This window comes from Gouania willdenowi, chromosome 15, assembly GCF_900634775.1.
Source record: "Gouania willdenowi chromosome 15, fGouWil2.1, whole genome shotgun sequence".
Taxonomy (NCBI): Eukaryota; Metazoa; Chordata; class Actinopteri; order Blenniiformes; family Gobiesocidae; genus Gouania; species Gouania willdenowi.
This window is the reverse complement of record NC_041058.1, coordinates 16,132,157-16,146,924: the sequence shown is the minus strand read 5'-3', so window position 1 is coordinate 16,146,924 and position 14,768 is coordinate 16,132,157. Positions and strand designations below refer to the sequence as shown.

The 14,768-nt window shown below is 39.1% G+C and overlaps 1 protein-coding gene across 1 annotated transcript; it reads right to left on the bottom strand.

Annotated features, from left to right (window-relative positions):
- Positions 1-2,581: 2,581 nt before the first annotated feature.
- Positions 2,582-7,035, bottom strand: hps6 (HPS6 biogenesis of lysosomal organelles complex 2 subunit 3). Its single transcript, XM_028469616.1, has one exon. The coding sequence runs from the start codon at positions 6,707-6,709 to the stop codon at positions 4,022-4,024; it is 2,688 nt and encodes an 895-aa protein (XP_028325417.1). The 5' UTR covers positions 6,710-7,035; the 3' UTR covers positions 2,582-4,021.
- Positions 7,036-14,768: the final 7,733 nt, after the last annotated feature.

The window sequence follows — 14,768 nt, the reverse complement described above, 5'->3', positions numbered from 1 at the left end:
TATATAAATATATTTCATACATAATGTTCTCATGAAGGTGTACAAATGTACAGATTAGTTGTTTCTTAAGTCATATATATATAAAAATTGCAATAATTGCCTTATACTTTAATATCAGGATAAATCGTATCATATTGATAGGAATCAGTGTAATGCCTGGCGCCAGGCAACACACACCCTTACTTCACACACAACAGTCTAAGCCTCAGCTGCTCATTATACTGGAAACCATTACAGGGTAATGAGCAACCAAACAGCTTCCCTTCACCACTTTGGATGACTTGCTTTAATAATTAACCAGGAAAACCGATTAGTGTCTCAGGTTTACAACGGTTTGTCCCTTCATTTTTTTTTTTAATCTTAAATACTATTAACACATTAACATTAAGGAAAACTTCTACAATTTCTACTGGGTCAAACTGATAGAGCTAATATTATACTGTATATGTGAGAGTATCAGTGTGCAGATACTTTGAATCTTGTGTTGTCCATGCATTAATTGGAGCTCTCCTGTCGAATTCATTCAGCTATTCAAAGACGAACAGACATGTCGCAGTGTGCCAGGGAAGGCCAGGCAGCATCTGCTGGGATAGATTACTGTTTACAGTACGTCATCTATAATTGGAAGGAGTCAATCGATAGGGTTTCAGCGCCAGCAGGACTTCAAACGTTGAACAGAGATGCTGATATGGGAGGAAGTCAATAAGAAGAAGGTCAGAGATGGAGTGGAAAGAAGGGGAAGATGTATGAATACATATAAAATATAAAAACAACATGAATATACTGTAAATGATGGAGTATGCTTTTGTTATACACCAACATAAATGGAAGACACTGAATTCTCAGTGTGTTTCCCACTTGTACAGTGTTCATTTTTGTTGACTGAAAACGCTCATTATAATTTTCATGGACTACATTTTTTTCAAGTAGATTATGACTATTTAAAGAAAAACAACACGTGAACAAAAAACGTTATCAAAATATAAACATATTTTTGTCAACTCATAACTAAACTATAATATTCACGTGGGACAAAATACAATCATTACTAAGTTTCTTATTTTATGGACAAGCCTGGACAGTCACGTGTCAAACTCATGGCCCGGGGGCCAAATCTGGCCCTTTGGAGAATCCAATTCGGCCCTTTGGAGAAAGTAAAAATGATGGAGAAAACATGAATCATTGTGTAAATGAAACTCAACAATACTGTATTTACATTGGCTCACAGTTTTTCCCAGTGCTTAATATCTCATGATTGTAGTCATTTTTTTTATGTTAAACTGTTGAAGAAACTCAAAATGATATTATTTAATCATGATATTTCCAGAAATTGAATAGAAATTGTTCAGAAAAAATAGGAAATGTAAAGTTGGGGCTGATATCTGTCACTCATTGCTTGGATGTTGTCAGTTTCTTACATATTTTGTGTTTTAGGTATACGTACAGTAGAAATGTAAACTAGGGCACAATAATGTTGAAACTACTCGTTCGGCCCCCGATCTACAATAAGTTTGACACCCCTGCTGTAAATGATCCAATAGGAAGAAAGCTAATGTAATCTTATGCAATGATCACATTCAATCTGTGTTTATTTACAAACATTAATACCATCTTACATCAGGTTGATCAATATTAATCAACTGAAACGTATCCATTCATGAATCCTCCTACATTACACCGAATTACTTCTATTTCTTTTTTGATCTTCAATGAATATTTTGTTCAATATTTTCATTTGTCTTTGGATATTATTTGTGAACTTTGTCAATATATTAGTTTTCCACTTATATCAAACAATAAATGTGCATTTCTTTCCTCCTGATTTTATAAGTGTTTGTTTATTAGCCTTTATTTTAAATTGTTTGTGTTTATTGAAAGGGGTGGAGCTCCTGTACAAGCCCTTTGGGCTTTGTTCCCTCCTTGTACCTTAAACCTTGTTTTTTTTTTTAATGTGCGCTAAATAAATGAAATCCTCATTTAGAATATAGAATTCCACAAGGTTCATTCTAATAATATGTTAAGGTTTCATTTATTCAAGAAATTGACTTTGATCTTCTGACATGTTTTTTTGTCAGTTGATTGCGTCACATCAATGCGGTCAGCAGACGCCTCTGAGGAAGACTGACAGTTGGCAGTGAAAACTAGTACACTTCCTGAAAAAAGCTGTCTGAATAAATTAAACCTTATTATATAACAAACATTCCTGCAGACTAAATTGTAACTAAACTAAAGTTGTGTTTTATGACAAAAACTAATTTAAAAATGATATATAATATATCTATATGTATATAATAGATAGGTCAGAGATGTGGACCGTATAAATAAATAATCGAGATTACACAAGCTAAGTTTCCCTACCATCAGACTGTTTTTCTGAGTCAGTGAAGTACTGTACGCCAACTGTAAAGGACATGCTGACCTCAGCATTACACTGATGGTTCAACTGGCTGTAGTCCAGTCCAATAAAGGAAAGAGGAAAAAAAAAAAGTCCAAAAAACACAGAATGTTGACCATTATTACCAGTAATTTACAGTTCTAATACAGAGCATGATTACTGTGTACATAAAACTCAGACAGAAAACCAGTTATATTTGAAGTTTAATAAGATACAGCAGACAATGTGTGGCTGTTTACAATAAACACGTCCAACTTCTCAGGCAGATTAATTATTAATATGGACACTGGGCTGAGTGGACTTTGATTATCCCAGTAAACCAAAGCGTCACAGGCAAAACAAAACACAAAGCCTTGAACAGTCTTTCAGACTTATTCAGAGCTTGAAATGGAGACTTTTGATTAAATCTTTAAGAAGAAAAGTGCAAATTTAACTTACAAAGAGGTAATGGAAGCATCCACAATCCAGCGCGTTTAACCTTTAAGTCTTTCAGCAGAACACAGAGACAGTGGAGCAGATACGCTAGAAATGTGTCACTGTTCTGCAAATGAAGAGCAGCCAGTGTGAAAAGGCACTGGGAGCGTTTTGGAGGCTGATTGTCAAAAATCCCCACATAAACACATGGATTGCTCTCGTTTAAAACACTTCATTTCAAACACAACGAGAACACTTCTGCATTTAGAAATTGAACAAAAAGGCACATCGACACACTTTTGTCTCACGCAATAAATCAGAAAACATTTCCTTAAACATGCTGGAAGAATACTGCTGTTTGTATAAAAGGGCAGAAAGAACACAATCTCTATCATCACTGATAACATGGTCTGCATGAGGGAGGGTATACGTGACCTGGTGGGAGGGTGGCTGGTTTAGTCATATGTCCCAACACACACACACACACACACACACACGAGTCCTAACAGAATTACCACAAAAATTGAATTATAAGTTAGACAGTGAATCTTTTATGCTGAATACTCGGCAGGAATGTCCCGTTAGACGGGCTGGGAAGACAGGAGAAAATGGGAGAGTTTCACTGCCTTAGGTTTCTGTTTACGGAGGATAATTTAGTTAAGCTAACACCACGTTAGAATTCCAGCTAACTTAGAAACGGGTGAATGCAGAAAAAAAAAAAAAAAAAATCAATTTTTAACACAATCATCACCAAAAGTGAACTCGTATTCCAAAGCTTTGTACAAGTGGAATAAATACTGCAGAGACATTTTTCCAGCGTGAAGCTAAACTTTGCCACATGTCGTTGAAATACAGCCGAAGGCAGCACAAACTGTATTAGTGAGTTATTTAAACCAAACTCGAGTTCTCACACAATATTTTACAATTTTTTAAATATTTGCGTAATAGAAGTTAGAAACATGTTCATCTCTGTGCAGTTTACGGTTTCAGGGCTAAATAGCATCACAGACACAGTAAGTACACACATCAGTGTCAGTATATTATTGACAGGGTCAGAGCCCTCAGCACACACGTCTACATCTCTGGTCGTGATGGCATACAACAGTCATACAATAGCAAAAGTAGGTAATCGCACCATTCTGATAATACCTGTTTGATTTGATTGTTTTAAAATGATTGTCATCTCACACTTTGGACAAATAGGTGAGTGTTTCACACGGGGTTGGCAGGTAGCACCAGCCTGACCCTCTGTACACGTTTCTCTGTTTGATGTTCAGGGGTTTCCTTATGAAGAGAGGGATCGGTTTTCTCAATAGAGCTGGGGTTCTCTACAGACCTGGGGGGAAGCGCTGGGGGCGAGAACGAGGGCGACTGAAGGATGTCGGCGTAATGCTGACTTGGTTTGGTTTCCCTCAGCAGAACTTTCCTCAGCAGAGGCTTTAACAGTCCGATGGTCAGCTGTGAGTCACTGAAAGGAGCAGCAGTAGATGATGATGAGGAGGAGGAGGAGGAGGACATGGAGAAGGATGAAGGAAGCGAGGGATTACTGGGAGAGGGGAGGTTTTCCAGCACCAGGTTTAGGATGCTAGTGACTGTTAAGTCCTCTGGGCAAAGCGCCCACAGCAGGTCCAAATAAGGGTCCAGGTCCCTGTGCTGAGTCACCTCACAGAGTAGAATAGTGAAAATATCCTTGTTGAGCAAAGGGTTCTGTTTGCAGAAGCTTTGGGCCACCTGGGCGACACGCTCCCACTTCTGCTCACTAATGAGCATCCTGAGCGCACGCAGGATGGCGTTGTGACGCCCGCTGACCAGAAGAAGCTCCACCTCCAGGTCCTGCTGCGGCTCCTTGTCTGTTTTAGAGCTAGACAGGATGCACAGGGCCCGTTTGTAGAGCGGCACCGTGTGTTCTCCACTCTCCCTGGGAAAGCTCCACGTGGAGGTGACCAGGCTCAGGCCCAGTCCAGCCAAGCCCTGCTGCTGCTGGGCCAGCTCCAGGAACTGTGGTAGCCAGCTGGGCTGGAAGTGATAAATGGACTGGCACAAAAGTTCAAACACAGGCAGGGGGGCATTAGGTTTACTTTTACATTTGGTGATGACGTCGATTTTAAGACTGTGATTGGGTTTCAAACCGCCATTTCTACACGCTGTGGAGACGGTGGCAGGTGCACTGAGGACAGTTTTCCACACATCTGGGGAAGCTTTGCTGGATAGACAACCCTTACCGTTGTAGTGAAGCTGGAGGGCAGCCTGGGCCGCCCTCCAGGCCTGGGGGGGGAACAGGCTGAAGATGGAGTTGAGGTAGAGCAGAGCCTCCTCATCCAGCTCAGGAGAAAACAGCAGCCTCACCACCTCCTGCTCCACCAAACGCTCACACATGGACTCCATTTCATCCACACCCCCCCTCACTAAACTCCCCTTCACCACCTCCAGGGCAACCAAAGCTTTGAGCTCAGTCTCCAGGGAACACATCAGCTTATCCTGTCCCACCATACACCCTCTTCCTCCTCCTTCTCCATTCTGGGACCCGTGTGCTTCCTTCTGCTTACTCCCTGTGCTGAGGTACTCCCTGAGGATGGAGGCTAAGGAGATGGGAGCCTGGAACCTTCCGCCCTTCTTCAGCGCCTCTACAGTGAGCTTGGTGCTGCTCAGGCTCCTCTGCTGGTAATATTTACAGGCCTCTTCAAAAACAGCCTCCACCATGTGAGCTCCTGGTTGTAGGACATCCACATTACTGAAGATGGAGGACTTCATATTGGCGTTGGAGGTTCTAAAGTCTGTGTCCTTCTCTAACAGCAGAAAAACTCCAGCTCCAGACAGCAGCTGAGGTGTACACTGGTGTGGATACAAGACCCCTCCTGGTTTCACCACAGTCTTTTCTAGCTCTCGACCACAGTTCAAGTCTATCAGGGTGAGATTTTGCTCCATCAGCAACGCCAACACGTCTTTGTACAAACAAAAGCTTGTGCGAGTCGTCTGTTTGAGCAAATGGCCGTGCAGTTTGTACACCTGACGTAGAACTCCGTCTTTCTGCAGGAGACACAGCCAGCCCGTGCTGAGCAGCAGGAGGAGGCCGCCACACGCTGTAGGAGAAAAACAGCAGATCTCTGGAGGTCGGCGAGCTGATAAATACCCCAAACAATCCGTAACCACTTTCTTAAAGTCGGATTCTTTAGCGGAGAGCTTCTTCACAGGAGTGTTCCTGCATGTGGTGCTGACGGTGAAGGTGTCCTGTCGAAGAGACCAGGAGAGGAAAAACTTGGAGACGGGTGTTATTTCCACATCTGGAAGAAGATGCACAAACTCTCCAGAGCTGATGAGGGTGAATTTAGGATTGTTGTGCAGGCAGATTGTCACTCCTCCCAGGCTGACGGTTCCGTCTAACACGCTGTAGTCCCGTCTGCAAACACAGTAGGTGAGTTTGTTCCTGCTGGAGCTCTCAGATGGAGGCCTTTCCTCACACCAGATGATGAGGCTGGAGCACACACACACTGACACCACTCTGGCTCGGGGGCTGTTGCATAGATCAGAGGTCTGTAGGAGAGTCCAGCCGGGCTTACACTCCTGGAATTTCCAAAACTCGACTTTTCCATTCTCGTAGATCACTGCCACCACTACTGCAGTCCCACTCCGATGCTCCAAGTATAAAACATCCACAATGGGAACAGTGCGTGTTAGCCTAGAGCTGAGTCTGTGCTGGTCCTGAGCCAGCTGAGGCTTTTCATACTTATCAAAAGTCACAAGACCGACCTGAGGCTGGCGGAGGATGACATGGACGTGGCGACCATCCGGGCTCAGGCGGACATCTGACACACTGTCCGTCGTGTGAAGTCTGTCAGTCAGTTCCTCACTGTCAGTGTAGTCCCTGATGTCTGACAGCTGCTCCAACACCCACCGCGCCATGTTTTTGGTCTGTCAACACGGGGGAAAGCCCGGAGGTAAGAAGTTGTGTGAACTATCCTGCGAGCCTGTGGGAAACACAGGTCTGACCCCGGGGCTCCGCGGAGGCTACACCGAGCGGCATCGCGTTTAGCCCCGAAGGAGGGAGTCCACATCCCGCCGCGGAAGGATACATAGTCCGACTGTGTTCCAGCGCATTGCCCCGTGTGAGCAGCTGAAGGACGATACCTGCTCAAAGTGTTCAAAGCTGCAAAAAGAGAAGCACTGCGATCATTCCGATACTAAGCTAGCACTGTTTGATCGTCACGGGACTGTGGACTTCCGGATACTAAGACTAATTTACATAAATAGGAGGAGTTTATCAGGAACACACAGGAAAAGCCCGTTAGTTGGGTTGCCAGGTTGGGCGTTTCCTCCGCTCTCTGTGCAGTTTGTATGGATCAAACTATTTGACCAGATACACCATTAAAAACAAGTATGCTTTAGTTTCAGAAAGGGATATTATTAAAAACACAAATGAGTGGTTATTTGATTTTCATGTTAAGATAAAAAAAGACAATAATTTAGGGCGTTATTCTGTCAGAGTCAACGGCTAAACAATTTTTTTTTTTTTTTTTTACTCTTTATTTTTTTTAAAGGGACGTTTTTTTGTCTTTTGCTTTGTTCATTTGTTCATCCCTTCTTGACCCTTATAAGAAATACTTTGAACTTCAATTAAAAAAAAAAAAAATGAAAATCAAATACTCATCTATCTATCTATCTATCTATCTATCTATCTATCTATCTATCTATCTATCTATCTATCTATCTATACACTAACCCTATGTTAAAGTTGAGTTGAGTTGTTAAACTTAGCCTTACTATTTAGATTCGGCTTTTTTACCTAATATTTCATAAGATGTCACTTCAGTTATTGTAAAAATCCCACTGTCATGCAGAGCCTCCCATTTTTATGGAAGCCCGTTTCCGCCACTAAAAAAAAATCACCAAGGAAAGTCATAATTATGAGAAAGAAAGTTATAATTATGAGAAAGAAAGTAATAATTATGAGTTAGTAAAGTCATAATCACGAGATAGAAAGTCATAATTATGAGATACTTAAACACATTTACAGCAGCTTGTTCATGTTGTGAGTAGCTGACACTGAGAGATGGCTGATAAGACTATCGAAGACTACTTTAGACTTTAGGCTTTACAAATGATGAAATACTTTGTTTGCTTGTAAATTCACATAGAAATATGCTGAGTAAACGCACCCTTGAAAAGATACTAAGCAAAAAGAGGCTCTGGCGTCGAAAGGATAAAACTGATGTGGCTGAAGTAGCTCAGTTTATTGAACACATGAAGATTTCTGGTCAGTGCCATGGAAGGATGTACCAAAAATGTTTCTATCTCATAATTATGACTTTACTACTCAATTATGACTTTCTTTCTCATAATTATGACTTTACTACTCAATTATGACTTTCTTTCTCATAATTATGACTTTCTTTCTCATAATTATGACTTTCTAACTCATAATTATGACTTTCCTTGGTGATTTTTTTATTTTTTTTAGTGGCAGAAACGGGCTTCCATACATTTTAGATCTCATAAGATCAACGATTCTTATCAAACTGGATTTTAGAACGCACCATCACAGGTTCAGAACATTTTCTGTCTCAACAGCTAAATGTTGGATACAATACATTTAACATATCCGTTTATTGTAAAAACTGCAGGTTGTTAGAGGAAAACTCACCTTTTATATTTATGACATCTAACACTACACAATAGGGTAGTGCCAATGAGGAGAAACCCTGAAAAGCTAATAAATAACCCACTTCAAACAAAAAGCATGAGATATAGTTTTTTACCTATTTTCTATGCAATTGCCTGCAACACATTGAAAACCTTTTTAGGTCCGAATCATATGGAAATGAATAATAATAATAATAATAATAATAATAATAATAATAATAATAATAATAATAATAATGTATCAATTTTATATAGCACTTTTTGGGACTCTTTATGCTTTACAGAATACAGATACAGGAGATAGATAGATATATAGAAAGAAAGATTTATTTCAGACTCAGGGTCCATAAAAAACATACAAACACACGCACGCACACACACACAAAAAACAATTACAAAAACACATATAAAAAAGTCTAACAGTCAAATTTTAAAACCATTGCTTCCAGAGCTGAAATGTGCAGCGGGTGGCACGAAAAAAAAATAAAAAATAGATAAAAAAAATAATGCAGAATCAGGAGTGTGGAACCAGGGAGATATCAAAAACTTGCTGGATTGTGGCCCCAGGACAAAGGACACCCCTTAACCTATGTGGTAAACACACATACAGTATATAGAATCTATTACGCAGTATCTTATACGTATAGATGATCATTTAGACCAGTGGTTCCCAAACTTTTCACAGTCTCGTACCCTTTCAGACATTTAACTTGAAGCCAAGTACCCTCGACCGCTGCACACTTCAAAAACATAATAATGTAATGCAGAGTTTTTCAAACTTGAGGTCGTGACCCAATGTTGGGTCACCTGGAATTCAAATTGAGTTCCCTGAAATGCCTAATAATTTAGTTTAATAAAAACACTGATAAAAAAATGTATTCTTAAAATGTTTTAATCATTATTTTTCAAATCATTACACTACACACACGCACAAAACGATCTTAAACAACTGTATTCTACTTTCACTGTCTCAAATATAAAACTAGTTAAAATAAAGTGCAGCATGAAAATATCTGAGCTGGCGAGTCTTGTCGCTTTGTGCACTAAATTAATCCTGGCAACAACAAACACTATCAAAAGCTAAATGTCGAAGTCTCTGGAGACGCCAAAAATGTGTGATATTAAAATGGCGTCACGACCCAAAGAAGTTGGGAACCACTGATGTAATGTCACATACAATGTAGCCCTACAGTAAAATGTGTCAATGAATTGTACCTATCCTGTTGAGAAATAATATACAATAATAATATAATAATAAAAATAAATAATAATAATGTGTAACCTAGGGTAGTCTTAAATTGGCTATTGTGTAATATCTGGCAATGCATGCAGGCTCCTGACTGCTAGTCCATCTATATTCTAGTTTCCAAATTTAATTATTTTATTCATGTACCCCCTTTGACAATTTGCGTACCCCTAGGGGTACCCGTACCCCACTTTGGGAACCTAGGATTTAGACGATGTGCAAATGTTTGTAGATCTGATAGAATACTAGTACAATCTGAGGGGAAACTATTGAGAGTTGTTGCTCTGGAAACAGAACCACTCGATAGGCACAGGTAAGGAGCTCTGTGAGTTTTTTTTCCCTTTCGCCTCTGATATCTCATGGAAATTAGTTCTTTTTAGGAAACTCACAAGAGTGTAACCATGGAAACCAGGTTCCTCTCTGTAATTCATCTGCAAACTGACACTGTTTAAGTTCAATCTCAGACAGTCTGAGAGAAACAACTCATGGGTGCTGACATCAAGCAACCTAAAACTCTAACACTCATTTGTCTCCTTGGAGGAATCAGCCATCATTAGGCATCACAACACAACAAAGGGGTGGTTGCTGGTCACATCCTTCTGTAAGAGCTGATGTTGGTCTGTAGCCAGTAAAATACACACTGTAGGTGTGTTGCCGTATGCACATGAGAAAGAGAATTAGTTTGTTTTCAGATTCTGAATACTTTATTTTTAAATGGAAATCAGGTTTACAATGGGAAGGAATGAAATATTATTAATTTTATCAATTGCTTTTAGACACTTTTGATTTCAATTACTTTTACCCTAAAGAAATGTTTATTCCAGGTTTTATCAAAAGACCATTATTCATTCTCCCTTATTTTACACTGGCACTAGTGGGAGCTTTTTCTAATCTAATTTTTCTTCAACTCAATAAGGTCCAAAGGATCACCAGCTAGCTTTTGTTGACTTTTTTTGTTTTTGTTTGAGTGGATTATCAGGAACGCTTGTGATACCCATAATACAATCAGCTCATGGAAAAGAAACTCCTCTGTGGCTCACACTACTACAAAGTCCTTTGGTTATGCATGAAAAGTAAAAAAAAAAGATACATTACAAAACTCTGGCTGGGATTTATTTCCTAAAACAAATGTGGGCTTTACAGTGCAAGTGTTGTTTCTGTTTGTCATGTCTGTAGTTTGTTTAGTATCCAGGAGGAGGCAGCATTGATCCTTGATGACTCAACAATGGGTAAAATTGTAAAATCATTTGTTACAAAATAATGAATTAAAAACAGTAGCTGTAATTGTGATGGATTTAAATATGAATGATGTCTTTGTCAGCACTTTCCTATTTCCCTGCAACCTTAAGCACACAAATGGACTGGAGAAAATGACGTCTAAATCACTGCAGAAAGCTTTTACTGTGTGTTTCAATTTGTGTCACATGTCTATTCAGGCTCAGTCACAGGATTGATATCTGCTTTGGCCACAGTTAACTAAACCTATCCTTTAACTCACATGGCTTTCATTCTTTGGCTCGTAATTTCTGTCTTTTTTTTTCTGCACTCTAAATTCCGTACTAATATTGCGTTAGGATTTATTTAACATAAAAAAGCATTATATTGATTTTTATTTGGTGTTATTTCCTCTGCTTTTACTTAAAACACTTAGGGAAACTTTACCCTCCCTTCCACAAAGGGATGTTTTCTTTAAACCAGTCTATTCTTTTAGATCTGTGTTTATGAGTCCTATTATGTCTCAGTGTCATTGCTCATAAAGTGTACAGATACAGTCTATTATTGCAAGAGTGAAGTCATCAGTCAATGGTAACAGACCGGCCTGCTTCTATCCGTGTGTTAGGTTTGCTGTGCCTGTAGAGATAAAGATAAAGTGCTGAATGCAGGGGAGTTATCATCTTATTTTAAAACAAATAAATAAACCCAATGGTTTTAAAAGGGCAAGACATGGAATTTTCATTTCTGCATTATTTAGGTCAATGCATTCATGTGAAAGTATATATTTTTCGTGTTGGTGAAGATGATTTTTCTGTCTGTTTCGTCTTCCGCTGAGATGCTACGTGTCTGTTTTTTGTGTCAAATAAAAGTTGCAGATGCCTGTCAGCTTGGTTTCCAGTGGGAACAGGAGGGTTTGACTGACAGTTTAGTCTCGTCACCAAAAAGGCTGTTTAGGGCGTGCTCTCTTTTCCTCTCTACGTCTTATGCTACATCCTTAAATTCATTATTGTATCTGAAAATGTTGTGAGCTTACAGTCTTTAATTGACTCCATCCTTTACAGTTCAAATAGCACTGTAGCATCTGAAGTAATCCAGTGGCTCTGTATTACATCAAAGAAAAAATATTTGCATATAGGATAAGGAATATTTATATATATTAGATAGATTATAAAGTGTTTTTGTTTTGAAAAACCAACATTTGGCTGTCGTAGGAGGTAATATTCGTTCTTCCCTGTCCAGTTCTTTACTATTTATTACCATGACGGACACATTTTCCCTCAGCCTATGTTTTCATAAATAATGGAGTCAGCCAAGTTAATTTACAACAAATTTGCACTCTGAAATCTAACAGTATAACTGAGTTACAGTCTTAATAGTGTCTGTGAAATGTTTTGTTGAATGTATAGAGCAGAGGTTCCCAAGCTTTTTCGGGTCATGACCTGATTTTGATATCACAAATATCTGGCAACCCCAGAGACTTTCTCCCCCCTAGAATTAGTTTTTGATTAAAGTTTAAAGTTTTATTAAAGTGTTACAAAAGATGCACCAGCTGACATATTTAAACTCATTGTATTTGAACTAGATTTACATATGAACTAAATTTATTTGTGAACTAGATTTATAGTTAAGAAAGTGTATGCATAGGATACATTTATTTTATATTCACTGTGTGTGAATGAATACTAATAAAAAAAACACAAATATATATATAATTTCAATCCAGCTTTTTACCTGAATTCATTTGATTAGATTTTTTATTTAACCAATTACAAGACATTTTCATGTGACCCCCATTTTAATTCCAGGCGACCCCACATGAGGTCTCGACCCCAAGGTTAATAAACACTGCTATAGAGAGACAATTAATGACTGACTAGAGAAAATAGAATGATGCATAAAGAAATGGTAACTTAACACTTAATTGACAAGCAGTCTTGTAGACGAATGAGCTTTACTTGCTGCCTCTATCTTCTACCAACGTGATCGCACAATTATAAGGAATTAGACGTCAACGGCAGTTTCTGGAAACAGTAACGGACGTCATTTTTGGCACATTAAATATAGCTAAAATGCAATCTAGTAAAACATTGAATGTTTTGAGTGCTGTTAAAGGTGGTCCCAGTGTAGCAGAACTTAAAAGCGTTGTTGCTCACATCCCCGTCTCCCTGTCTGATGTTGTATCTCCACCCTTTTTTATTTCCTTCACTGATGGTGCGTCTGAATAGTCCCTCCTATCTCCTTTCCTATCCTCTTTTCCTTAACCCTTGAAAGTGTTTAAGTAGCGGCCATGATAAGGAGCGTTCCAATTCTCTGAAAGCGAAGGAAAGGAGGCTCAATGCTTCCTTTATAACCTCCTTTACACTGATGCATTGTTTACCAAAGGAGACCAGCTGACTCTGCCCCACAATTCCTTGCGGCGACATCATTTAAAAGGACCTTAAAAACTCACGATAATTGAAAACAGAGCACAAGAAAAGGTATCATAGACATTTTTAGCCACATTATGTTTCATTCGCCGTATTTAATTTACTTTGTGAGTTTGTACATTTCTATGCCTATAAAGTTATATAGGCCTATATCTTGCACAAATGTAACAATTTCATAAAATCATACTTATTTCGGATCAATGTGAGTGTGAGCAACCATTCTCAATGTGACATTCTTTTAGTTTCACTTTTGTTCCTTTGATTTCTATTCAAACCTTGTGATATTTTAGATTATATCAGCAGTTAGATGCACAGGGGAAAGTGTTACACAGTAAATGTGCTTTTAGTAGTCCATTTTTGGAAATTAGTATTTTTTTTTTTTTTACCACGGCAGACGTCACTGTCCATCGCCACCATCGGATTATTACGTCGTCTAGTGGAAGTGCGTCTGATTATCAAAACAACGTGATGGCCTTTCCCTAACTCCTTTAGGAAGTCTCCTGACACCTTTCCTTAACCCATGTGATGTCATCCATAGGGTTAAGGAAAAGTGGATAGGAAAGGAGATAGGAGGGAGTATTCACTGTCTCACTTCCTTCACTGAGGTTCTGCGTGGGACTGGCTGAGTGGTTAATTGCCTACACCTGGGACCTGGACTAATTAGAGCCTCTCCCTGCACTAGAGTCTATTTAAGAGCAGTCACACCACTGTGAAGAGAGTCCCTAGAGTTCTGTTCATGTTTTCCCCTTTCAGACTGTAAGTGAGGTCTGTTCACCATGTGTTAGGAGTCATTTCCTGTGTTTGTGGGTTATGAAGTTATTTCCTCAGCCATCTTGTTAGTTTATTTGATAATATATTGTAAACGTGTTTTGTTTGGAATGGATCTTTGTTTTTTGCTCTATCAATGTTAGTGCTTGTCTTTGGCAATAAACTCTAACGGGCGTTCAAGCGACTTGGTGTTTGACATGAGTATGTTTATGGCTTTAAGCATGCAGTTATTTGTAATAAGTCACTCTTAGTCGTCGTAAAGGATGAAATAACAGACCTTTTAAATTGAGTGGTCCTGGCACATTTAGCTTCCTCTCTTATCTCAATGATCCATAGCACATCTCCTAGTTTCTGTTGCAGTAGCTCTCCTATCAACCCGTAAATCAGATTCATTGCCCTCTTCTCGATGGGTGTGCTTGTGTCGCAGAAGCCCATTTAGCTTCTTTTATATTTCCTTTTTCATGCTCGCTCAGTATTTTGAGCCGCGTGTTCAGGCTACAATGCAAAGCATCAACAGATTTGAGCTGTTAGCGCAGGCTATAATACTAAACATTAAAGTCACAGGTCAAAGTAGTGGATGAGTTCACAGTGAATTGTTTGGAAGGATAATACGAGACATAACAAATTGATTATTTGATTTCTTATTCTGTACATGACATCTTACACA

What these genes read in the sequence shown, in the direction of transcription:
- hps6 (XM_028469616.1), bottom strand. Translation starts at nt 6,709, where the DNA reads ATGGCGCGGTGGGTGTTGGAGCAGCTGTCAGACATCAGGGACTACACT.